The following is a 27,363-nucleotide window of genomic DNA, read 5'->3' on the forward strand; positions in this document are numbered from 1 at the left end:
TCTCACATTATCCTCCATCATGCTCCATCACAGTTCCCTGTGCTGTACAGCAAGATCTCACTGCTTATCCACTCCAAATGCAATAGTTTGCATCTATTAACCCCAGATTCCCAGTCCAGCCCACTCCCTCCCCCTCCCCCTCGGCAATTACAAGTCTGTTCTTCAAGTCCATGAATTTCTTTTCTGTGGACAGGTTCATTTATGCTGCATATTAGATTCCAGATATAAGTGATATCATATGGTATTTGTCTTTCTCTGACTTCACTTAATATGAGAGTCTCTAGTTCCATCCATGTTGCTGCAAATGGCATATTTTTTATTTTTTTATGGCTGAGTAGTATTCCAGGGTGTGTGTGTGTGTGTGTGTGTGTGTATACCACATCTTCTTAATCCATTCATCTATTGATGGACATTTAGGTTGTTTCCATGTTTTGGCTATTGTGAATAGAGCTGCACTGAACATATGGGTTCATGTACCTTTTTCAAGGAAAGTTTTGTCCAGATATATGCCCAAGAGTGGGATTGCTGGGTCATACAGTAGTTCTATATCTAGTTTTCTGAGGTACCTCCATACTGTTTTCCATAGTGGTTATAACAGTTTACATTCCCACCAACAGTGATGGAGGGTACCCTTTTCTCCATACTCTCTCCAGCATTTGCCATTTGTTGACTTGTTAGTGATGGCCATTCTAACTGGTGTGAGGTGGTACCTCATGGTAGTTTTGATTTGCATTTCTGTAATAATTAGTGATGTTGAGCATTTTTTCATGTGCTTGTTGACCATCTGTATATTTTTTTTGGAGAAATGTCTATTTAGGTCTTTTGGGTGTTTTTTAATTGGGTTGTTTGGTGTTTTTGCTGTTGAGTTGTATAAGTTTTTGGTATATTTTAAAGATTAAGTCCTTGTCAGTTGCATCATTTTAAACTATTTTCTCCCATAGGTTGTCTTTTTTTTTTTTTTTTTTTTAATGGGTTCCTTGGCTGTGTAAAAGCTTGTTAGTTTGATTAGGTCTCATTGGTTTATTTTTGCTTTTATTTCTGCTGCCTTGGGAGACTGACCTAAGAAAACATTTATATGGCTGATGTCAGAGAATGCTTTGCCTATGTTCTCTTCTAGAAGTTTGACGGTGTCTTGTCTTATGTTTAAGTTTTTAGGCCATTTTGAGTTTATTTTTGTGCATGATATGAGAGTGTGTTCCAGTTTCATTGATTTACATGTGTCTGTACAGTTTTCCCAGCACCACTTGCTGAAAAGACTTTTTCCCATTTTATATTCTTGCCTCCTTTGTCAAAGATTAATTGACCATAGGTGTTTGGCTTTATTTCTGGGTTCTCTATTCTGTTCCATTGGTCTGTATGTCTGTTTTGGTACTAGTACCACACTGCCTTGATTACTGTGGCTTTGTGATATAATCTGGGAGAGATATGCCTCCTGCTTGGTTTTTGTTTCTTGGGATTGCTTTGGCAGTTCTGGGTCTTTTATGGTTCCATATAAATTTTTGTATTGTTGGTTTTAGTTCTGTGAAAAATGTCATGGGTGATTTGATAGGGATTGCATTGAATCTGTAGATTGCTTTGGGTAGTATGGCCATTTTTATGGTATTAATTTTTCCAACCCAGGAGCATGGAATATCTTTCCATTTCTTTGAATCCTCTTTAATTTCCTTGATTAATGTTTTGTAGTTCTCAGCATATAAATCTTTCACCTCCTTGGTCAGGTTTATTCTCAGGTAGTTAATTTTTTGGGGTGCGATTTTAAAAGGTATTGTATTTTTGTATTCATTTTCTAATATTTCACTGTTAGTATACAGAAATGCAACCGATTTCTGAATGTTAATCTTGTATCCTGCTACTTTGTTGAATTTGTTGATCAATTTGAGTAGTTTTTGTGTGGAGTCCTTAGGGTTTTCTCTATATAGTATCATGTCCACGGCATTCTAATTTGGATACCTTCTGTTTCTTTTGTTTGTCTGATTGCTCTGGCTAGGACTTCCAGTACTATGTTGAATAAAAGTGGTGAGAGTGGGCATCGTCGTTTTATTCCAGATTTTAGTGGAAAGGCTTTCAGCTTTTTTCCATTGAATATTATATTTGCTGTGGGTTATTCTAGCCTTCCTACTTTCTATATTTCTTTCTCCAACGTTGACGTACCTGACTACTGTTTGCCGCAATAGTGCAATCCTAGAACACAGATAGTAATTTTAGAGTTACGAATTCATACCTCTGAGAAAAACTAACTTGTTAGAATTTAATTCTTATTTGTACTTTTTTGTCTTTAGTCTTAGGATTTAGTTAAATAATGTACTCAAAAGTTACTTGGGTTAGTTCCCCCCAGCTGCCACCCCATCCCTTTAGTATGTTGTCTTTTTCATTTTGAATATAGTTAGGATCACTTGTTTTTATTTACACTGCACTTTAGGTTATTTCCCCCATTATTTTCTTTTACGTTGCTTTTTTTTGGGTATGTGAAAGATGAATGTGATACACAAAGGCATATGTAGTGAAATGTTACTCTACATCCATTTCTTTTACCCAGTGTTTACCTTCTTCCTTTTCATCCTGTTCCTACCTACTGCCTCACTAGTTCTAATTTACTATTCCATGTGTCTTTTTGCACAAATGAACATATAATTGTGTGTAATTCTTGTTTTTTTTTCTTTGTTACATAAAAAGAAGCATATCCAGCATAATCTTTCCTGTAATCAATTCACTGGCTTATGAGCTGATCAATGTGGAACACTTCTGTGTGGTGAAATGAGTGGCTTCAGCCAAATCAAGTTACTGCAAGTTGAGCCAGAACAAGAGACAGATTGGACGGTTGGGGTTAAAATGACAGCAATGACTTTGGTAGCAGGAATCTTGGTGCTGTCAGTCTGTCTCTCCATAGTGCTTTATTCTAGACTGTTATCCTCCACTCTAGCTGTGGCTCTCTATGCCTGGTGTAGTTGCCATCCTGGAGTCTCCTTTCTCTGTCCTCTTGGCAGTGACCTTTGTAGTTTTGTGCTGTGTTTCTTCCTCATCATACCCCTTGTCATTCTTTGTTGTAGTTTACTTTGTCATTCTGATGGAGCACATCCTTTCATAACACCGTAAGAAAAAAAATACATAAACTTTTTTTAGATCTGTACTTCTGAAAATATATTTTATTCTGCCATCATACTTGATTTTTAGTTTGGCTGCATATAGAATTTTAGGTTAGAAATAATTTTCCTTAAGTTTTTTTTAATACTTTATTGAAGTATAATTTATGTACACTAAATATTTCCAACACTTAACATTCATTTCTTGAGGATCCAGTTTTTACTCTGGTATCATTTCCCCTCAGCCTTAAGAACTTCCTTCAGTGTTTCTTGTAGTGTGGTTATGCGGGTGATGGATTTTCTTGGTTCTCCTTAATCTGAAAAATGTCTTTATTTTACCTTTATTCCTGAAGGATATTTTTGCTGGATATAGAATTCAGAGTTGATGGTTTTTCCTTTCAGTTCTTTAAAGAAGTTTTCCTGCTGTCTTCTGGCTGTCATGAAAGAAGATGATAAAAATATGTTTCAGGAATGCTAACAGTTGTCCACTGTGTTCTGGATGCCTTGAAAGAAAATAATAAGAAATAATAAGGGGAGTTCCCGTAGTGGCGCAGTGGTTAACAAATCCGACTAGGAACCATGAGGTTGCGGGTTCGATCCCTGCCCTTGCTCAGTGGGTTAACGATCTGGCGTTGCCGTGAGCTGTGGTGTAGGTTGCAGACGCGGCTCGGATCCCGCGTTGCTGTGGCTCTGGCGTAGGCCGGTGGCTACAGCTCCGATTCAACCCCTAGCCTGGGAATCTCCATATGCCGCAGGAGCGGCCCAAGAAATAGCAACAACAACAACAACAACAACAACAACAACAACAAAAAAAAAGACAAAAAAAAAAAAAAGAAATAATAAGGGATTTCCTGCCATTTGAATATATTCCCTTCTATGTAGTGTGCTGTTTTCCTTTGGTTGCTTTAGATTTTGTCTGCATCTTTGGCTTGTAGCAGTTTGGTTATTATAAGTCTATGTGTAGTTTTTCTTTGAATTTTTCCTTTTTTGGGATTCCTTGAGCTTCTTGAATCTACATATGTATATCTTTTACACCGAATCTGGGATGCTTTGGTCAATATTTATTCTACTTTTTTGGACTCATGCTCTCTTTATCTTTCGACATTCCAAGGACTTATATGTTTATTCTTTCGATTGTCCCTCAAGTCCATAAGGCTCTGTTCATTTCTTTGTCAAATCTTTTTTTTTCTGTTTATCAGAGTATATAACTTGATAAATTTAAGTTCATTGACTTTCTACTCTTTATCATTATTTTGCTACTAACTCATGCACTGAATTTTTCGTAAGATATTGTATTTTTCAGTTTTAAAATTTCCATTTTTGGAATAAAATTTTATTTTTCTTTTGTGATTTCCTGTCTTTTCAGTCATTCACATGTCTTTTGCTGTATCTCAAAGAGCATAATAATATGGCTGGTTTACAGTCCTTGTCTGACAATTTGAACCTCTGAGTCATTTGAAATTGGTATGTGTTAATCTTTTTCACTTTAGAATGGATCAAAGTTTCTGGGTTGTTTGAATGTGAAATAATTTTGGACTGTTTCTTTGATATAGTTAATAGTATCTTTTGTAATTCTGAATCCTTTAAAGTTCTGCTGAAGAATGTTAAAGTTGCTTCCATATCTTGGCTGTTGTAAATAATGCTGCTATGAACATTGGGATGTGTGTATCTTTTTGAATTAGTGTTTTCATATTTTTTCAGATATATGCCCAGCAGTGGAATTGCTAGATCATGTGGTAATTATAGTTTTAGTTTTTTGAGAAAGTTCCTGACTGTTTTCCACAGTAACTGTACTTTACATTCCCACCAACAGTGTTTGAGGGTTCCCCTTTTTCCACATCCTTGCCAGCATTTGTTCTTTGTGTTATTTTTGGTGATCGCCATTCTGGCAGTGCGAGGTCTCATTGAGGTTTTGATTTGCATTTCCCTGGTTATCTGTGACGCTGAACATCTTTTCATGTACCTGTTGGCCATCTACATGTCCTCTTTGGAGAAATGTCTATTCAGAACTTTTGCCCATTTTAAAATTGGATTGCTTGTTTGTTTGATGTTGAGTTTTATGAGTTGTTATATACTTTGGATATTAACCCCTCATCGGTTATATCATTTGCAAATATTTTTCCCCATTCTGTGGGTTATCTTTTTGTTTTGTTGGTGATTTACTTTGTTGTTAAAAATTTTTTAAATTTGATTAGGTGCCATTTGTTTATTTTTGCTTTTATTTCCTTTGCCTTAGGGGACAGATCCAAAAAAAATATTACTACAGTTTTTGTCAGTGAGTGTTCTGCCTATTTTTCCTTCAAGGAGTTTTATGGTAAACAGTCTTTAATTCATTTTGAGTTCATTTTTGTATATGATATTAGAAAATGTTCTAATTTTATTCTTTTACAGTTTTCTCAGCACCACTTATTGAAGAGACTGTTTGTTCTATTGCATATTTTTCCCTCCTTTGTTGTAGATTAATTGGCTATAAGTGTGTGTGTTTATTTCTGGGATTGGTTTTTGATTCCATTGATCTATGTGTCTGTTTTTATACCAGTGCCATAGTGTTTTGATTACTGTAGCTTGTAGTAGAGTTTAAAGTCAAAGAGTGTGATACATCCCCTTCTATTCTTCTTTCTCAAGATCATTTTGGCTATTTGGGGACTTTCATGTTTCCGTAAAAATTTTAAAATTATTTCTTCTAGTTCTGTATACAATGCCATTGGTAATTTGATAGGGATTGCATTGAATCTTTAGATGGCCTTCGGTAGTATGGCCATTTTAACAATATTAATTCTTCCAGTCCAGTGGAAATGGACTTTCCTTTGTATCATCTTCAGTTTCCTTTATCATTGTTTAATAAAAGTCTCAGAGTTTAGGTCTTTAATCTCCTTGATTAAGTTTATTTCTAGATATTTTATTCTTTTTGATGCAATTTTAAAGGCTTTTTTTTTTTTGCTTTCTCTTTTCTGATAGCTCGTTTATTAGTGTATAGAAAAGCAACATATTTCTGTATCTTAACCTTGTATCCTGCAACTTTACTGAATTCATTTATTAGTTCCAGTAGCTTTTTGGTAAAGACTTTTGGGTTGTCTATGCAGTATCATGTCATCTGCAAATAGTGACAGTTTTACTTCTACCATTCTAATTGGAATGCTTTTTATTTCTGTTGATTGCTCTGGCTTGGACTTCCAATATTATGTTGAATAGAAGTGGTGTGAGTGGGTATCCTTGACTTGCTCCTGAACTTAGTGAGAAGACTTTCACCTCTTCATCATTGAATGTTACATTGGCTGTGGGTTTGTTGTAAATGGCTTTTATTATGTTGAGATATATTCCCTCTATACTCACTTTGGTGAGAGTTTCTATCATGGATGGATGTTGAATTTTGTCAGATGCTTTTTCTGTGTCTTTTGAGATGATCGTGTGATTTTTTCCCCCTTCATTTTGTTAATGTGGTATGTCATATTGATTAATTTGTGAATATTGAACCATTCTTGCTTTCATCCCTAGGGTAAATCCCATTTGATCTTGGTGTGTGATTCTTCTTATATATTGTTGGATTTAATTTGATAACATTTTGTTGAGGATTTTTGCATTTACATTCATCAAAGATACTGGCCTGCAGTATTCTTTTGTATTGTCTTTTGTCTAGTTTTGGCATCAGGGTAATGGTGGTCTTGGAGAATGAATTTAGGAGTGTTCCATCCTCTTCAGCGTTTTGGAATAGTTTGAGAAGGATATGTATTAGCTCTTCTTTATGTGTTTGATAGTATTCCTACTCTGCCATATTGACTGAACCCCCAATTTTTGGTTTTCAGTCATTTTTCCATCTTTGATGCCAAGCATGGGCTCTCCCAACTTATCGTTTTCATCAGGAATTCACATGGTATGATATTGAAACATCTTTAATAAGAGACGAGACCTGGAAGATAGGTATATTAATCAGAGCTTTAGCGAAAACCACTAGGACATGGACATAAGAAGGTATTTATTAAAAGGATTGGCTCATGTAGTCATGGAAGCTGAGAAGTCCCATAATCTTTCTGCAAGCTAGAGACCTAGGAAAGTAGGTGGTGTAATTCAGTCTGAGTCTGAAGGACTGAGAACCAGGAGTGATAAGGGCAGGAGAAGATCAGTGTCCTAGCTCAAGTAATCAAACTGGAAGGGCCAAATTCTTCTTTCTCTTCCGTTTTGTCTTATTCAGCCCCTCAGGATGTTGTAAGATGCCCATCCACATTGGGGAGGGTGAATTGCTTTACTGAATCTACAAATTCAAATGCTGATTTCATCTAGAAGCATTTTCACAGATAGACTCTGAAATAATATTTAGCCAAATATCTGGGCACCCTGTGATTCAGTGAAGTTGACGCATAAAATTAACCATTACGGTAGGTTAGATTACAGAATTGCACTGAGGAACACTGGGGGTTTTTGGAAATGCTGTTCAGAAAATACCTTGCATGTTTTAGGTGAAACTGGATTGAAGAAAAGAGATTAGTGGTTGTCATCTTGAGGCTGTAGTGTTGCAACAATATGAATTCAGATAGTGCTAATCAAGTTGGAAAGGAAGGAATCTGTTTACGATACATTTTGAAGACAGAGTAGACAAACTTGGTAATAGAGTATTATCAATGGAGAGAAAGAAATTAGATGACTACTGTTTGCTGCCTAGAGATGGTAATGATGTCATTAATCTGGATGCAGTATGTAGGCAGAAAATCTGGTTCGAGGACAATTAATAATTTGAATTAGAAACATGTTGCATTCAAAGTGCTTGCCAGTATTATTCAGCAGGAAATTGGAAAGTTAAAGAACTTCAGAGAAAAGTTTTGGAGCTGTAGATTTAAAACTCTTTAACAGAGAAGTGAGATGAGGCTTAATAATAGAACACTGCAAATGTTAGGAACTGAAGAGGTAAGTGAGAAAAGAGGAGTCAGCAAGGAAATTTGAGAATTGTAGAGAGAGTTAGAAGAACTAAGAGACTCCTGTGTCCTGAATGTCAGTGGACAAGAATGTGTAGTTCAAGAGGCTGATCAGCAGCATCCTATTCTAGGGGGAGGCCTGGGAGACTATAACTGAGACTATACCATTGTTTTAGTGATGAGAATTTCTGCCCCCCAGGAATATTGAAAGCCTCATTTCATTGTAGAGATGAGGACAGAAGTCATATTCTGGAGGTGGGTGGTGGTGGTAAAAATTATATAATGGGGAAACTCATGAGTCTAGAGCATATTTTCAAACTTTGACAGAGATGAGAACGAGAATGGAATGGTAGCTGGTAGCTCAAAGTGTGCAGAGTGAGAACAGGGCTAGATTCCTCATTCAGTTGTATTCTATTGGGGAGACTACTGTGGAGAGTATAATGAGTATGGCACAGTTTTAAAGTAGGTGGATAAAAACTGAATGAAGAATACATATTGAGGAGAATAGGTTGTAAACATGTTGGAACATTTCTTCCTCTCGTACAGGAAGGGAGGAGAGGATAGGTGAAATCAAAGAGAGTTTTTGTCAGAGAGAAAGAAGGGTGAGTCTATATGGGACGATTTGGGAATTGAAGGAATTGACTGTGAATGAGAGAGTTAAGGGTAAGGTTGACACTTCCATTTCCAGTTATAGAAAATAATTGGAAATAATCTTCCTTCTGAGAACAACTCAAAAACCTCATTACCACCATCCTCACCCAAAGGGGAGGGGGGATAATTGAAGTATATTTGAGAGGTAATAAGAATGAATATCTAGGAGAGGATAAAGGCTTAGGAAGATAAAGCTAGTGTTTTGGGTTGTTTGTCTCCCACAGATGTTTACTAATCTTTGGAGAGATAACCTGAAAGACTAAAGCTGAAAAACTGAACAATACATTTGATAATCTCCTAGGGCCAGAGAGATAAAGATTAGAATTTAGGCCCTGCTCATATGGAGAATGTGTTGCCCTGGTGAACCAGTCTTAATTGGGATTGTAGATACACCTGTAAGTAAGAGTGAACTGCATGTAGATAGCCTTTATAAGAGCTGTAACTCTACTTTGAATACATTTAAACCCTGAAAAAAGATTAAGATAATTTGTTGCATTTATCTCAGTTGCTTGTCAAAAGCTGATGTAAATCCTATTTGGAAGATGATAGCATTATATTAGGCCTCAAATTATGACTACATTTTACAAAGATAATGTCCAGCCCATAATAAAAAAATCTGACACATGATCAAACAACATGAATAAAATCAATTGGAAGCATCAGAAGATAATATTAGATCAGTAGGGATTCCTGATGTTGGAGTTTTTTGGAACCAATTTTATATAGCTATTCTTACCTTGTACAAAGAGATAAAAGAGAAAATTCACCATTTTGCACAGAGAACTGAATACTTTCAAAAGAATGAAATGAAAAATCTGGACTCAAAAACATAATAAATTAAGAACTTTATGGGTTCAACAGTAGATTAGATTAGAGCTGAAGAGAGAATTAATGAAGTGGAGAATTACGGAAGCTATTGAGAGAGACATCAAGACCTTGAGAAGGTCAAAAGTGTGTAATTGGAGTCCTAGAAAAGGGGTAAGAGAGAATGGAGCAGAAGTGATACTGAAAGAGGTTTACTGGAGACTTTCCGTAACTGTTGAAACTTATCAAGCAATAGATTCTCAAAACCGTCTTAACACCAAGCAGGATGAAAAGAAATCCATGCCTGGGAGAAAATAACTGAGAGTATACCGCTGTTTTAGTAATGAGAAAACTAAAGACAAAGAAAAAATTTCAAAAGCTTCCAGAGATGGGGAGAGGGAATAGAGTACACTTTCAAAGAATAAATAAGTCAGTTAACAGCTGACTTCTCAGTAGACACAATGGAGGCCAGAAGACAATGGAATGATATCTTTGCATTAGAATAACTGATAATCTAGAATTTAAAGCTTGCAATAATATCCTACAAATATAAAGACGAAATACAGATGTTTCAGACTTGACAGTTTTTCAGTTGCACTAGCCACTCTTTAAAATACTTGGAAGACACAGTGTGACTAGTGGCTATCATATTGGGTAGCACAAGAAGGACAGTACTACTATTAACAAAACCATGAGGATATTTTGAACAGCATTCCCCCACACCCCCGCCCCCCCCAAAAGGGAAACTTTAGGTGAAATTGACAAATGCCTAAAAAATGCAAATTAACAAAACTGGTCCAAAAAGAAAATTTAAAATTAAAACTATTTAAATGTTAATTTTTTGTGTGATGTCTTTGTATACCTTTAATATCAGGGGGAATACTCTCCTCATAGAATTGATTTCCCCTATTTTGGGGAAGAATTTGAAAAGGATTATTTTTTCTTTCACTTTTTGGTAGATTTCTTCTCATGCCGAAAAAGATGGGGCTGTTGTAGACTTTCTTATCAACCTGTCCAAGATGGGTTTAAAGGGAAGGGGGAGGTGAGGCTTAAGAAACGTAAGATAAGGTAGTGGTAAAACATCAAAAAATGGAGCTAGATTCTTTATTACAAATCCTAAATTTGGATTTAAAAAAATCTTTTTTTTTTTCCACATTTTTGTTTTCTTCAGTTTGGATAATCTTGATTTATCTGTTTTGATATGTTTATTGATTCTTTCTTCTCCTGGCTCAGGTGTGCTGTTGAGATCCTCAGATGAACTTTTCATTTCAGTTATTCTATCTTTCAATTTGAAATTTCCATTTGGTTCTTTTTTTTTTGTTTTTGTTTTTGGTCTTTTTAGGGCTGCACCCATGGTATATGGAAGTTTCTGGACTAGGGGTCAAATTGGAGCTGCAGCTGCCGGCCTGCACCACAGCCACAGCAACATGGGGTCTGAGCCACATCTGCGACCTGCACCACAGCTCACAGCAACCCTGGATCCTTATCCCACTGAGCGAGGCCAGGGGTCCAACCTGCATCCTCATGGATCCTAGTCGGGTTTGTTACTGCTGAGCCATGATTGGGAACTCCGATTTTTTTTTTTTTTTTTAATAATTTCCATCTATTGATGTATTTGATTTGATGAATCATTGTCATCATACTTTCCTTTAAAGATGGAATGTTTTGTTCTTTGAATATTTATAATGGTTGCTTTGAAGCCTTTGTTGCCTAAACCCAAAATCTAGGCTTGCTTAGAGATAATTTTTATTGCTACTCTGCCCTGCCCCAGTGTATGGGTCCCAGTTTTACGAGTTTTCTTGCATATCTTAGAATTTTTTTGTTGAAATCGGGATGTTTTTGATAATACAGTCTGCATTCTGATTCCTTTTCCTCCAGAGTTGGTGGTGGTTGCTCTTTTTGTTTGTTTAGTGGCTTTCATGGGCTAATTCTGTGGTGTGTAGCTGCTCATGTCTCTGTTCAGTTCTTTCTTGCTTTTATCATTAAGTCTGACTTTCTGGTGGTTGACCTTGAGTCAGTATATCTTAGTGGTCAGCCTATGATTAGTCAGAAGTTATGTGTAAACTCCTTGAAACAATGAGACCTCCACCCTTTGTCAGTGATCCTGGTGAAACTTGGGAAATGCATTCAAAATTAAGGCAGTTTACAAGTTAGCCCTGGCTTTTGCTTTCTGTGTTTGCAAGGCTTACCTTCATCCAGGGCTGAGTGGCTCTCTAGGGTTCCCTCATTTCTCTCCTGTATGTTTACAGTTGTAAACATGCGCATAGCAGTAAAGAGTAGATTCTTATCAAGGTGCACTTTGGTTGTCTCATTCCCAGATTTTCCCTGCTAAATTTCTGATTGGTCTGCTGATCTGTTGCTTGCCCTCACTAGTACTGCACACTCAGACTACCTGTGATATTGGCTTTCCCTGATTTTTTGCCCCTTGAATTACTGTTGTTTTTGAAAATGCTCCTGGCCATGGTATTCCTGCTCTTCTCCAAATAAACTGAGCTCTCTCTCCTGCAGTGGGGCTGCCAGTCACCACACCCGACCCTGTCCTCATCGGACTTCCTCACCCAGGAATTGGGAGTAGGTGCAGGATGGCGAGAGCCCCCTGCTACACCACCACACATTTCCACTGCTGTTACTGAGATTCAGTAGATTTTCTTGAATAAAACTTCTCAATTCATTGTTTGCCTTTGGCTAATATCTGTATCCTTAAATGGTTGGTTTTGATAATTTTGTCTGTTTTTATGGTTGGGGATAATATTTGTCAAACTCCTCATTCGCCATTCTGGGGGTCCTTTCCCCCGCCTTCTCCCTCGGTTTCTTTGTCTCATTTTTAAACAGTTAAACTTTATTCAAACTAAATTTTATTTGAGAATATGTTATGAAGTAGGTATCTATTTTTTTAATGGTATTAAGTAGTGTCTTAATGTTACTTAACTATTTCATTGTGTTTCCCACTTATTTGTTATGTAAATTGTTTATTTTTAAAAGTTTAGTGAGATTTATTTTTAATCCTATCCACTTTTTTTCTCTTTGTTCTATTAATTATATCTTCTTTTACTTCTTTTTACCATCTCCCTCTTTCCATTGGCTCCATCTTAGCTTCTGAATAGGCTTAACCTTTTCTTTCTTTAAACCTCTCTTTTGACTTTATCTCCTTGAGTTCCTTCAGTACCCAGGTTCATAAATTTCTTCTGCTCTTGCTACTCATAAGGCTGAGACTGGGATAAGGCAGATGAGATGCCTAGGGCACAGACATTGAAGGAGGCACTCTAAGACTGGCTTTAAAATTTTTATTTATTTATTTATTTATTATTTATTTTTGCTTTTTAGGGCTGCACCTGTGGCATATGGAAGTTCCCAGGCTAGGGGTTGAATTGGAACTACAGCTGCAGGCCTGAACTACAGCTGCAGGCCTACACCACAGCCACAGCAACATGGGATCCTAGCCGAGTCTGTGACCTATGCCACAGCTCACTGCATTGCCGGATTCTTAACCCACTGAATGAGGCCAGGGATCGAACCTGCATCCTCAAGGATACTAGCTGGATTTTGTTTCTGCTGAGCCACAGCAGGAATCCCAAAGGCAGATTTTTGACTTTCTGCTCAGCTAATCTGACTTATTCTTACCAACTTGGTTTCCTAGGTCCTATGTTTTCCATTCTTTGCTGGCTTGTTTTTAATATGATTTCCCTGAATGACCCAGCTTTGCTGGGTGTTCTCACTGCTTGTTCACGAAAGCAAACTCAGGCAGTCATTGGGGAGTGATTACTGACACCTCTTCTCTCCTAGGTCCTGTGGAAGCCAAGAGGGTTACAGTTAGTAGGAAGGTATCATTACTCCTGAGCCACAGCAGGAATGTCTGTGTTTTCTACTTCTTCTTCTTTGCTTTTCCTAAAAGTTGCTCTAATCCAGATTTTGTCCTCAGCCCTCTTCTGTGTCAGCTTACCCTTTTTTTGGCAGTCTCTTCCATTCTAGAAAACTTTGGGTTACCAGCATTATGTAAATGGCAGGCTAATTTATCTAAGTTATGCTTCAGTTTTCAAGTATTTGATGTGGAAGTATATACTCACGTGTGTAGAGGTGTGTGTAGACGTGTGTTCTCGCGTGTGTAGAGGTGTGTGTAGACGTGTGTTCTCGCGTGTGTAGAGGTGTGTGTAGACGTGTGTTCTCGCGTGTGTAGAGGTGTGTGTAGACGTGTGTTCTCGCGTGTGTAGAGGTGTGTGTGGACGTGTGTACTGCCGTGTGGAGGTCATCGTCTCCCATTAGAATTCATCATCTTCTTCAACTTAGGGATGTTGGCATCTCCCAGTCTCCTTACTTGAAATCTCACACAGCGGCCGTCTCCGGCTCCCCCTCAATTAGGCCTGTTGCCAAGTGGTGGCGGTGTGTCCTGTGTAATACCATGTTTAGGGGCTCTTTGTTTCAGTGTCTGCAGCTCCAATTCTAGATCAGGTTTTCCTTTCCTCTTGCCTGCTCTGTCCTGGTTCTTTCCTAAGGTGTACCTGCCACCAGTCTTTTCTGAATGCTGTGCCAGGCTGATTTTTCCTGAGATACAGCTTTGATCTATTGTTCTCCTCTTCTGCTCATTCATGCTTTGGAAATTCCCTACTGCCTTTAAAAATGGGGTGGTTTTCTAGACTTTCCAACTTGTTTTATTTTCCTTGCCACTGTCTCTATTTGGATAGGCTGGACTCTATCCTAATGGAATGAATGTTGCAAGAATCTGCCTGTTTTTCTGTTTGTGCCTCTATGTTTGTTTCTTTCTGCCAGCAGTAGGCTTTTCTCACATTCTCAGTTTTTCCTTAAAATCTTTCCTGAAGCTCTCTCAGCATTCCTGACTTAGAGATACTCTCCTCCATCATATGTACATTTACCCATACTTAAAAGTATTTCTCTCTCCCCAGCTTGTGTTATTTCAACAGGAGTTTTATAAATCTAATTACCTTTTGTATCCCTCCTTGTGCCTCGGGTAGTGCCTTGCAGAAATAACTGTTGAAGGAGGAGTGGATGAGTGCATTTCGGAATGAAACCAGCAGATGGTCTGGTCTCCCCTATGTGCCTTTCCCACTACTTTGTTGTTTATTTAAAACCATCTGTTTCTCTCCCTTCTTAAAACTTTGACTTGATCTCTGAATCTCTTCATGTATTACTAAGTGGCCTATTACCCTCCGTCTGCTGCTTCTCTTCTCCTGAATTAGCATTTCAGTTTAAAGAAAAGTTACATCATTTTTGGTGAAGGATGGGTGTGGGAAGTTGAGAGGAAATGGAAGCTAGTGCTCAGAATGACATCTTGATCCATTTTATGGGAAAGCAGGCTGCCCACCCGGACTTCAGAAATTTCCAAGTATAGGCTTGAATCCTGGGCGGGTAGCCAGCGGAGAGTAGAACGTAGAAGTTGTGATGACACGTTTGGTATCCAGGTGGAAGCGGGGGTGGGGTTGGGGGGCGGCTGCAGGGCCCCACGCTCCGGTCCGCTGATCCAGGCAGCCGCCTTGTCTTCCTTTGGATCAGTTCCCTGAGCTTCTGATCAGATGACTGGTTTGACCTGGTGGCAAGTTAAGTGTACGGAAGTAGATGTCGAGCTATAATTTCGCCTTTTTTTTGGAAAGCTTGCGAATCGTCTGGGGTTCCCTGCACGGCTTTGGACATCAGATTGTGGCAATGAATTAATGGTTATGTTGATGAAGTCTAAGGAATTGACTTATTTGTTTTTATGGAGAAACGTCATTTGTCTAGAAGTAAACTTCATAAATGCCACATCTTGCGAGCCCTAGTTTAGTACCCATTTCAGTACAGACTTTAGATTCTCGATCTTTCTACCATTTTTCAAAACCTATTCCCTCCTGCTCCTGTGCATTTCACAAGCTGAACAGAACCTCAGAACGCCTTAATTTCCACCTTGATGCCCTGCTTGTGGAGGTTTTTAGTTGAAGTGGTCCAAACAAGGAGGCTGGTGATACCCATGAAGTTGAAGGCCTTGAAAAGAAACTCAAGGAGTTCGTTTTGTGGCTCAGCAGTTAATGAACCCGACTAGGATCCATGAGGATGCAGGTTCGATCCCTGGCCTTGCTCAGTGGGTTAAGGATCCGGCATTGCCGAGAGCTGTGGTGTATGTCACAGACGAGGCTTGGATCTGGTGTTGCTGTAGCTGTGGCTATGGCGTAGGCTGGCATCTCTAGCTCCAATTCGACCCCTAGCCTGGGAACCTCCATATGCCACGGGTGTGGCCTAAAATAGCAGAAAAACAAAAGAAAGAAACGAAACTCAGGACAGATGGTGTGCTCAACTAACCACCTAGGAGAATGTGATGCCAGGACCCAGTGGGGACATCATGTTGCCTTTGCCGTCCAAGTCCTAAATTTCCGAGAGCACAGAGGAGGCTTCAGGTTAACTGTTCTTCAAGCACCTGTCTCTCTTTGGTTTCAGCTAGTGACAGCTGCGCTGCTCAAGGCAGGAAGAGCTCTGAGCTGAGCAGTGGAGGCCCTCCTGGATCGGGACAGAAGAGGTTATCTTGGAGCCAGTAATGAGCCACCCCGACTACCGGCTGAACCTCCGGTCCCTGGGGACCCCCAGAGGTAGTGAAAGGAAAATGGAATCTACACTAGCAGCTGAGACCTGAAATAAAAGTGGAACGGAAGCAGAGGGCGGGGCTGAGGGTTGAGGGGGACTGTCGTTCTTTTGGTGACCTGTTAAATATTCTCCTGTGTTATTTATTCTGGAATTGAGTGGCTTTTTGTTGTCTTAATTTATTGTTGTATTGAGTACAGCTGTTTAATTTCCTCTAGAAAAATGACGATCTTTTAGTAATTCCTATTTAAAAGCTTGTGTCTATAAACAGCAAAGCATATTGAACTCATTATTTGGGTTACGTTCCATGTGTATTGTGGTGCTGGTTTCAAATTCAAGTCTCATCTGTGTACATTTAATTCATGTCTCCTTGCCCATTTTTCCTTTCTAATGACTATTTGGAATCATTATTAGAGAGTTGCATTCTCTTTTTGGTCTTTCTAAATTAAAAAAAAAGGGTAAAGTGTCTCTAGGTTTAAAAAGACAGAGATGTTTGATTGAGGAAAGGGCTGATTGCTGCCTCATGTTTCTAGGTGTGTCCTCTTTGGTTGGTCCACATGGTGTTGGTGCTTCGCCAGGTGACAAAAAGTCAAAGAACAAGAACACACGAGGGAAGAAAAAGAGCATATTTGAAACCTACATGTCCAAGGAGGATGTTTCAGAAGGCTTGAAGAGAGGGACACTCATCCAGGTGCTTAAAATGTATATACTAGAAGACTATTGCTTGACTATTCTTGAATATGTGGATTCAGAAGTAATCTGTTACTTGTGCAACTGTTTATTTTTCTGTGCCATGTGCTTTGAGAGAAATGATGATGTACCCGGCCCAGGGCTTCCCACTTCTTAGACCTCCAGTGCGACTGCAGGTGACGAGTGCCACAGGACCGCGACAGTTTGCTGGGAGGTTTGAGGGAAGGAGCCACGGCTTCCAGTTGGGGTCGTCCCGGAGTGCTGTAGTAGAAGGGATGCATTAGAGCCAGGCTGTGGGTTGGCGCAGTTTGAGTAAGTGAAGGCAAGAGAGCTTCACAGCGAACCAGTGTGAGCTACTAAAACAGAAGTGGGATATAGAGTGCGGCTGTAGGACACGCTGGAGGTCACTTTGCCTGGAGCAGGTGGATGCTGGATGAGGGCGCATAAGGTTGGAAAGGAAACGGTAGGGAGGAGACAGGATCTGTTGAGTGCTTTATAGTTTACAAAATATTTTTACAAGCTAATTCAGCGGTTTGGCTCAGCACACGTTTATTGGGTATCCTCTGTGAGCCAGGAACAGTTGATGGTTAGCCGTGCACCACGAGGGTGCTCCCAAAGTGAAGATGGGTGAGACCGCCTTCACCTACTCGCGCCTGCAGCCCACTGCAGAGCAGGTGGTCATGTGAGTGCATGGTACGTGCTCAGAGCAAGGTGTGACCAGGTGTATGGGAGGGTTTGCAGGAGGTGACACCTGCGGTGAATATTGAACGATGACTCGTTAGGGCCTATGAAATGAGTGCTATGTGCGTGGGAAGGTGGAGTGGGGAGGCAGTGACACTCCTGAAAGCGAGAGCTGTGAGACAGTGTGGAGCAGAGCAGCTGCGGTCTCTCTAGGCGTGAAGTCTGAGGCAGGTGATGGGATGGAGGGGGAGGCGGGGCCACATAGTCTTTGAGTTAAGTCCAGTTTATAATTCTTAGTTTAGTATAGAATCATTGCCATGTGTTATCTGGTTCACTCGAAAATGCTGACTCTGTTCTATTTTCTCTCATTCTGAGTGCCCAGCTTCTATATTTGTGTGTTGGGCGGGAGATCCAGCCGATTAACCGATACCGTTGTCTTCTCTTCCTTTTTATCCTTTTAATCACCTGTGTGTATTTACCTGTGGTCAAGCGCACATGTGATTAATGTAGACTCTTTCCCACTGTGCCCGGCTGAGGATTGAACCGTGTCCTGGAGCTGCAGAGATGCCCTGATCCTGTTGCACCACACTCGGAATTCCTGATGTAGACTCTTGAATGAAAAATTGTTTTTAACAAATTAGTTGTTTGTTCTAATTGCAGAGGTACAATTTTTTTTTTTAAGCGTCCCTGGATTTCTTTGATAAGGCCTCTCTGGGGAAAGTGAGCGAGCTGCATGTGGGCATTTGTCCATTCATTAATCCATTCCTTTGCTGTTTGTCGTTCATCACACGTACGGGACTCCATTTTCTCTCCAAGTTTCTTGGCCCTTGTCTCGTTCCGTGTCTGAGGACCTGCTGAGTGTTTCCCATTCTCATCTCCTGCCAGGCTCTTCCAGGTACACCCTGCTGCTCCCTTCACCCTGATCATCAGACCTTTGCCTGTAAAAGCTCTGCTCTTTGATTCCTCTGTGACTCCGGACGTGCTGTTCCTGGTGCTTGGAGTGCTCTCTTGGTGTAATCGTGCTTGACCTTACCTAAATGTTCCCCCCTTGGCGAAGCTTCACTTTAATTCTCCAAGCAGAATCAGCCGTTCCCACTTTCCTGAAGCTGACTTTTTTGTTTACCCTTTATTCTAAACTTATTACCATTTCTTGGCCTTTACGTTTCCTCAAATAGACTGTTCACTTCCTTGTGGGCAGGATCATATCTTATTCCCACAGATTAGCCCAGTGCTTGGCATTTGATTGATGCTTAATACGTTTATATTGAATAACTATTTATTAACTGACTGAATAAAGGATCAGGGTGCTGTATTGAAGCGTGAGAGGAACCTTGGTTGTTATAACTTGGACGAAAATTTGCTTGTAATTTTGGTTATAGAATTTGTAGAGACAGACTGAGGGAAATATTCTGCAATAGTATTATTTTTGCTCCCTCCTATTAATTTTTGCTTTTGAAGCAACTGTTTGCTTAATATTAAAACAAAAAGCTGATCAATATAAAACTCTCTTTCCCAGGAGTTTGTAAGTGATTCCTCCTGGCCTGTGACATCATGAGACTCTGCAGCCAGAGCCTCCCCCCCACAGATGAGAACAGTTGTTCTTTGCAGATGGGGAGAGGAATGGGTTCCAGATATGAGGTCACTGTGTGAAATATACAACACTGTAAATAAGATTTTCATAGGCAGAGAAACAGAGTCCATCTGTGCCGGCCTTGGTGGCTAAGGTAGAAAGCTAGGCAAGAAAAGATATTCGAATGCTTCTGGAGAAAATTAAGCTTATTAACGATATGTATTAGATGTAAGCATTGGTTACCTTCCGTATGCAGACTGAAGTAGAGTGCGATATCCTTTCTCTTCTCCTCATCCGGAGAGGAAGCTTGTAGTGAGAGCGAGCAATGTCTTTAAATAGGAGTGGAAGATATTTTTATTTTATTTTCAATGCTTTGACCAATGATTTGACGTCTCATTGGCGTTTTGCCCTGGGTGCTGAAGAGGAGTCCGCAGAGACCGAAGAACTCTCTTTCCTCTGTTGGAATTGACCAGCAATAACACATGATCATATACATGCGGTTTTGAAAAGTTTTTGGTAAACAAGTTCTCACCTCAAAGAACATGTGTGTCCTGTCGCTCTGCCTAGGTACAGGGCTGGGAGACGGTTACGGGAGGTGCTGGGGCTCGAGTTTGGGGTGATGACCAAAGTGACCTGGCTATGAAGATGGTAAAATTGGCTGGTTTCATGTTTCTGGTTGGTCCTTTGGCAAAAGGTAGTTCAGGCTGGGCCCCCGGAGCTGCTGGAGGCATGAAGTCACATTTCTCCTAGAATAAAATGATGTGGCGTTGTTATTGGACCTTGAAGGAAATCCTAGTCGAGGAAGACTGGACAGAATGGGCTGGTATCTAGGACCTTTACGGTTTGTCAAGAGGGAAATCAGCTAGAGAACATTTGGGCGTGAGTTAAAGAGAATAGTGACATTACAGAGGACTGCTTGGTCATTTAGCAGAGACAGAGGGTATTCATAACATTGCTACAGGGGTGGTGGGAGAACGTCAGCTCTGCAGGACATGAACTCATCAGCTCCACAAGTGTTTCTAGACTGCCTGCTCAGTGCCAAGCATGTACCAGTGAGCAGGATGGGCAGTTCACTGGGGGAGATAGGCAAAAGCAACTGAAGAAATAAAGAGGAAAGTACAGCCCGTGATGCCTGGTAATAGGGAAGTAAGAGAAATGGGAGAATAACTAGGGGGAGCCCCTTTGTTTAGGGAGGCGAGACCTCTCTGAGGAGGTGATGATCCCTGACTTGAGGTTTGGAGGGTGAGGACAGCCCAGCCACTTGAAGAATTAGGAAGAGAGCGTTACAGGCGGAGATGTCGGCTAGTAGAAGAACGGCAAGCAGAACAAGGCTTGGTTGCGTTTGAGGACTAAGAAGTCGGCCCGTGGGATCCAGTGAACAAAGGGAATTCGGCTCGGGGAGAGGAGAGTTAGGCAGCCGCCAAATCCTGTAGGGTCTCTAGGCTGTGCTGGAGAGTTGGATTTTCAGAATGAGGGGAGCCACTCAAGTGTTAAGCTGGGGGAGGACATGATCCATTTTATGCCTCTAAAACAACTCTCTGGCATCTGCGAGATGAGCGGACGACAGTGGAAGCTGGGAGACCCTGTGAAAGGAAGGTCGTCAGGGCAAACCGGGCAAGAAGGTGGGTGATGTGAACTGGGTGGTGGCAGGAAGGTGGAGAGAAGTGGGTGGATCGGGGCCAGTCCTGCCTGACATGTGATGGATGAAATGGGGAAGGTAAAAGGCGAAGCGAGTCATGGAGGACGACCCCTGCATTTTGAGTTGAGCAACTGGATGGATGATGTTGCAATTTACCGACACGGGGGAGACTGAGGGTCGGGCTGCGGTACTGGTGCTGGCAGGAGGGGAGCAGATGGTGGAAGGGAGTGAAGAGGCCTGGTGGGGAGCATGGTGGACGGAGAGGCAGCCTGCAGTAGTTAGGAGCAAGGACCCTGCAGCCGACCGCTGGGCCTTGGACGTGCTGTGGAAGCGGACACCTCCCAGTGCCTCTGGTTTCTCATTTTCTAAAAAAGAGAGGACAATAGTACTTACCTCTCATGGGTGTTCTGAGGTTTAATTAGTTGGTAGATATAAAGCTCTCAAAACAGTGTGTGACGTGTGTTCTTTGACAAATGTGTGATACTAAACCGCTGTGTTATTTGTGATCTTCTTGCTCTAAGAGGATGTTGCGGATACGTGGGGTTAGCTAATTTTTCAAGAAAATCTGGAAATGCATATTTATGTGTGAATTTCCCCAGTTTTAAGCATTTTCAAACATCCCGTAAGCCAAATAAAACACGTTCGTGACGGCCAAGTTAGGCTACTTAGTCCCGTTGGGTGGTATTTTTCTGCAGCAGTCCTCAGCGCCTCGGGTGTAGGCGTGAAGAAGGCAGGTAGTTGGGGTCACCTGAGAGTGAGGCTTTGCTAGTTGAATATGAGAGGCAAAGCAGGAGGTGAGGACAGGCCACGGCCACCAGGGACCAAGGAGGGGGATAAACATAGTGGGAAGACGATCAGTGGTGAAAATGTGGTCAGGGCTCTGGGGTGGAGGCCTTGGTGAGGACGGAGGATTGTGGGAGCGGGCTTTCTACCCCCAGTGAGCTGGAAGGATGGAAGAGTGTGGTCAGAAAGTGTGAGCTTTGATCTTCCTTGTTTGGAGGTGGTATAATTAGCAATGAGAAGATATAGGTGGTGAACATGGGGAGAGTGGCTAGGGTGGGTGTGCTCGAGCGACTAGCTCGGGTGGCCTGGTCACCCACATGTCGTGATGTCCCGTACGTGTTTATGGGAATGGGGCTGGAGAGGAAGGGAGTGGGCTAAGAGGGTACATCAGGGATACGATCAGGAGGTTTGAAAGGGACAGCACCAAGGAGGTACAGCAGGTTCAATGCCATGAACTTCTAAGGCTCTGGGGATATTGAGACAGAATGGGGGGAAACTCATTTTAAGGCTGCAGAGGGGAAACGGGGAAATAGTCTTCCTCTGGCCCCTGAGATACACGGGACAGGAGAGAGGAAAGTGCTCCCTTTGGGCCTTGAGGGGTGGATCACACAGGGCCTGGCCAGGTTTCCATGGAGGCCAGAGGGCCCCGGAGCATTCAGAAAAGAGATGTAGGAGCCTCACTGATCAAGTTCCAGGCCTAGGAAACGTTTGAGGAGGAAGAGGAGGGATGAAGGTTTGGGGAAGATTAGGTGATGGTCTTAAAAATATGGTCTCCTGTAGGCATGTAGAGAAGACAGCTGCTGGAAGTCTCTTTCAGGTCCGAGGCCGTTTCTTGACGTGCTTTGCCGACAGCTTCTTCTGTCGGGCTGTGGGGGTGGCTGAGGTCTGCCGTGGACTCGAATGTCTTCTTTTTCAGTCGGGTCTGTACCCTCAGGGGGTCTGTTCCTGAGACCCAGGTCTTAAGAGTATGTTCCAGTCAAACTGCAAATGTTTTTTCTTGGGCTTGGCTCTGTCCCTCACTGTGCACTTCGACATATCGGGAAGTTTGGGATAGACAATCTAGAACAGAATCTTTAAGGTCCATTTAATATCTGTTCTTTTAAATAGAGCCGAGATAGTTTATAGCTGTAAAGGGAGTATCTAACCTTTCAAAATTGTGAATCACTGTGTTGTACATGTGTAACTTATATAGCATTGTACCGCAACTGTATCTCAGCTAAAAAAAATTACACACGAAATAGAGGCACCATACCACCCGGAGCAACCTGCTTCTTTCCCCTGCGCCCAGCCTTGGCCTCTCTGAGTGCTCTGTAATTAAGGCACTTTCAAAGCAGAAGGCATTCTCCTCTTTGTACTTCATGTACTAACCATTCACTGAGCTCGAAGGGATGATAGAAGAATAGCAAGTGCAAAAAAAAAAAAAAAAAAAAAACAAAAACTTGGGTCAGAAAATGAATTTTAGCAACATCAACGAATTTACTTTTATTTGGAGTATCCTCCCTCACTTGAAAGCTCTGAGGGTCGAAACTGTTACTACTCTCCACGGTGTCTCCATCACTTAGCATCGGGAAATGCTTAGTGAGTGAGTGGAAGACTATTCAGGATGAATGTAATAAGCCTTTTCCCCCCTTCTCAACCAGAAACAGCTCTCCTAAAAGTGAAATCGCCCTGATAGTTGTAAGAAGGAACTGGCCTCTGGGAGCTTTGCCTGCTTATCTCCCAGCCCCTCGGTCTCTCTTATTTCCCTTCTGATTTATCCTCAAATTCTGCCCCTCCATCAAGGACCAGGTCGGACATCATCGCTGGAGCCTTGCCTAGTGCCCGAAGCTGAAATAAGCTGTCCCCGTACTTGCGACATTCTTTGTGTTTTACTTTATAGATAGGAACTGTTTGGTTGTCGGTCTCTGTCGCACCTTCTCTCAGGGTCTTGCACATAATCAGAATTCAAAAAATTATTATTGAGTTAATGCCAAATGAGGATTTGTAGTAATCTATGTGGGATTTAACAATAGTATAACCTGTTGGCATGGAAATTTGTTCATTTAAACACGGTATACCGGTGAAAGAAAGAATTATTTTCTGCCCTCACCTATTTTGTTAATTGTGTATCTCTGAGTCTTTCAATATTTTAGGTGGGAAATGTTATTTAAAACACTTTCTCAAGACACTCTGAGTTTGGCTCTTAGGAATATAATTGCCGCCATCCATGTGTTCCAGTGGCCTTCGCATGCAGCTGTAAGTGGGGAGGTTACAGCTTCCTGCAAGAGCCTCAAATACTGGACTGCTATTGAAGACAGCCCCCACCTGCGCCCCTGTGCGTAAATAGAAGCAGACCCTGATTTGGTGCTGGAATAACATGAAGTCCAAGGCAGACTGGGTGGCCTGGCTGTCGGAGCCAGGATTCCCATTTACATTAAAAGCTGGTTCTGGACCATTTTGAATTATTGACTCATTCAGCTCTGCAGAGGGGCAGAGTGAAAAATATGTATCCAGGCCCTTGAGGCTAAGCATTCAACTTGGAAATCAACCTGTATCACTTTGAAAATTGTCACAGAAACCGCGATTGTGGAAAGGTCTTAGGGAATAAAAAAGGCCACTGTGAAGTGAGGCATGATCCCAGATAACCTTGTTCTTAAAGGAACCGTTTAAATTTGGAGACCAGCATATGGGGCACATAAAATCCCAGGAGCCGCCGCTTTCCCTCTCCACACCAAGCCCTGGTGCTTCTCACCTCTGCCTGCTCACAGCCAGGTGCCAATGTGAGCTCTCAGTTTTCGATGGAACTCTGTGGTATGGATGGCAACATAAATCGTATTTCATATATTTAGTGACTAGTTCTCATACGTCTTAACTTGTTTCCCAGATCGAACTGTTTAATTAATTTTAAGACTTTTTATTGGATAATAACATGGGTATGGAAAAATCGTGTGTAAGTAGTTAAATTTTCACAGATTTATTTTTTATTTTAAAGGGTGTATTGAGAATTAATCCGAAGAAGTTTCATGAAGCCTTCATTCCTTCTCCGGTAAGTTTAATAACTTTATAATAAACCCAATGTCACATTTAATTTTTTAGATGTGCCGTGAAACTGAAATTATATATTCTAACTAAAAAGCAGAGTAGTAAAATAAAATTGAGGATGGGCAAGGATTTGTTTCAAATTTAAATAAACAAAATTTACCTTTGGTGAACAACCCCTTCTGCCAGTCTTAAAATCACACTTCACATGAAAGGGATGGCATTTGTTACTAGGCTGCAGGGAGCAGCTGAACCCACACAGACACCCACTAGGTCTTGTAATTGGACGCCCTTGGTTTATAGCTTAAAAGGATTTATGGCTTTTTCCACTGATTTAAGTTAATCTCTCCTAAACAAATACGCTATCTACTTTCAATCTGCTACATGAGCTAATCTGCAGATTTGTCCAAAAATAATGTGTAGTGCTTTTTTTTTTTGAGAGGGTAAGAGTTTCTAACTTCACTTTTTATGCAGGTGATAGGACTTGGGTCTTTATACTCTTTCTTAGGCTTATGACTCATTTTAACAGGCTCTCTCCGATTAAGGAAAGATCACTCTGACATGTAATTAGCAGCAGGTCTCTGGATAAGGCTTGATTGTGCAAAGCTGGGAGAGCAGTATTCTTAAATTCTTGACCTGACTTTTTCAGGATGCCATAAATAGGATAGCTGTAGAATTAGATTTTTCACACTGGAAGAAATCATAGGAAGAAACTTCGGCTAATAGGTGAGGAAATGGAGTACACATATTTCAGTTAACGTATCTCATTATGTGAAACAACAGGTTTAATGAGAATATAAGTTCAGTCAGTTACCGCATAGGTATTATTATTGTTGTTGTTGTTACAGTAACCTAAGACCCATCCTAAAGCACTGTTTAGTCCCTTTAATCCCTTGCCCTTGTCCAGAAGCTGAGGGTTCACATTTGTATCTCAAGTTTAGGGCCTTCCCCACTGGCTTAGATTAAAAAGTATCACGTGTTTGGAGTTCCCACTGTGGCGTAGAGGGTTAAAAATCCAACTGCAGCTGCTTGGGTCGCTGCAGAGGTACAGGTTTGATCCCTGGACTGGCACAGTAGGTTAAAGGAGCCAGTGTTGCTGCAGCTGTGACATAGGTCACAGCTGTGGCTTGGATCATTCCCTGGCCTGGGAACTTCCATATGCTGTAGGCTCGACCATTAAAAAAAAAAAATTACCATGTGTCACGTTGTTCTTTCCTTCCTTCTTCTCTCCCTCCCTTCCTTCCTTCCTTCCTCACCTGCGGCATATGGAAGTTCCCAGGCTAGGGGTTGAGTCAGAGCTGCATCTGCCGGCCTGTGCCACAGGCACAGCCACCCCAGATCCGAGCCATTATGTATGACCTACACCACAGCGCACAACAAGGCTGGATCCTTAACCCATTGAATGAGGGTAGGGATTGAATCCGCATCCTCATGGATACTAGTGGGGTTTGTTACTGCCGGGCCGCAACAGGAACTCCCCGCATTGTTCTTTCTTAGTCGTCTTCTGTTCCTGTGACAGAACATGGTGTATGTGCCGACCCTGGTGCTTAGATGGTAGAATTGAGGGTCGGTTTTGAGGTAGTAACTCAGCAGCAGAAGCGGTTCCATCATACCCTGGAAGCACAGTTTGTATGGGTGTTAGATTTCAGAGTTTGCTCATAAGGTGAAAATTGCATTCAATAATCGTAAACATTACCCATGAAAGTCTCTTGGGAATAAGCCATCTTGGAGACAGATAAACCATCTCCCGATAAGTCTGGCATAACCAGCATTTTCTCCACATTAAAAAGAGCAATTGTTTCTTCATTGGGTTGAAGGAGCCCAATTATATTAGGAGCCCCAGTGGGCGAAAAACATGGATTTTTTTAAGCATGAGAATCACAGCCAGTGCAATAAGGAGTTCACCCTGAGAGGTACCTGGCACCTGAGCAGATTTCAAACCTCCCATCTCACTGTACACTGAGGCTTGCTCTCAGTAAGTGGAATGATAAGGGGCACTACGTATAACATTTTGGAAATTTTACCGTTTGTTTTCTCTCTTCCCTGAGTACACAGTAATGAATTTCCCTAAGTTAGATCCCTATTAGGCCGACTCCTAACAAGAGTATGGCCTAGGACGACAGTGTAAGTGGAGGCATAGCATATTTACCTTATAGTAAACATTTGAAAGTTATAAATCAGACTCTTAAGTAAAATGCACCCATGACAAAATAGATTCCTTGCCAAATATACCTCCATGTGCTTGAGTTCACACGGAATTCTAACTCCCCTCGGAGCTCCGGGCTAACACGTGGCTGCGTGGAGAGGGTCCGCTTCCGGCGCCCCCATCTTGCTTTCCCAGTCCTGGCTCCTGCCCCCCTTTGCCGCGCTCCTTCCTCCTCTCATTCATCGAGGGGCCTTGCTTGCATCTAGGTGAGCAGCTCATCCCACATGTCCAGGCTCTGCCCACATCCCTGAGAAATCCCACCCCTTAGCCCCCGACAAGTCTTGGTGCTCCCTCTGTGCCGTGCTCTGCCTTTGAGAAGAAAGACCTGGCGAAGATGCCTGTATGTGCCCTAGACGGGGGCTGGGAGCCGATTGCAATCCGTTTGGCCCTGAGAGCTCCTCGCCTGATGAGGAAGGGCGTGGTCGGAGGAGAACCATCGCAGAGGCCCTCTCAAGCGGAGGCCTCGTTACCTGCCTGTTAAATTCATGTGATTTAAATTTGCCAATAACGCATTGCCCCTGTTTAATCTGGCTTGTGAAAAGAAGTTCAGAAGCAAAAGTTATTGAGGCTTCAAAAGCTCAAGTTGTTCTCCCACTTGAAATTGTATTCCTGGCATGTCTTGTTTAGAATTTTTTATGCAGCTGTGATAATAGGGTTGACTTATTTCTATACCTCTTTTATTCTCTTATCTGGCCACTGATAGCATAATAAAATTGTCTCAGAGGGAGAAAAAGCGATAAATGACTCACCTCTAAGTTTAATTAAGAACAGAT

General features: G+C 41.5%; 1 protein-coding gene across 6 annotated transcripts in view; it reads left to right on the plus strand.

Moving 5' to 3' along the window:
* The window catches only part of DIS3L2 (DIS3 like 3'-5' exoribonuclease 2), a 362,160-nt gene that overhangs the window by 30,685 nt on the left and 304,112 nt on the right, over positions 1-27,363 (plus strand). For 5 of the 6 annotated variants that reach the window (XM_021074517.1, XM_021074518.1, XM_021074520.1 and 2 more), the window contains 3 exon segments: positions 15,863-16,011; positions 16,537-16,694; positions 24,338-24,391. In XM_021074517.1, the coding sequence (XP_020930176.1) occupies positions 15,960-16,011; positions 16,537-16,694; positions 24,338-24,391 (264 nt within the window). In that variant the 5' untranslated portion in view covers positions 15,863-15,959. 6 annotated transcript variants of the gene reach the window in all.

The sequence above is a fragment of the Sus scrofa genome, chromosome 15 (assembly GCF_000003025.6).
Source record: "Sus scrofa isolate TJ Tabasco breed Duroc chromosome 15, Sscrofa11.1, whole genome shotgun sequence".
NCBI classification, from domain to species: Eukaryota; Metazoa; Chordata; class Mammalia; order Artiodactyla; family Suidae; genus Sus; species Sus scrofa.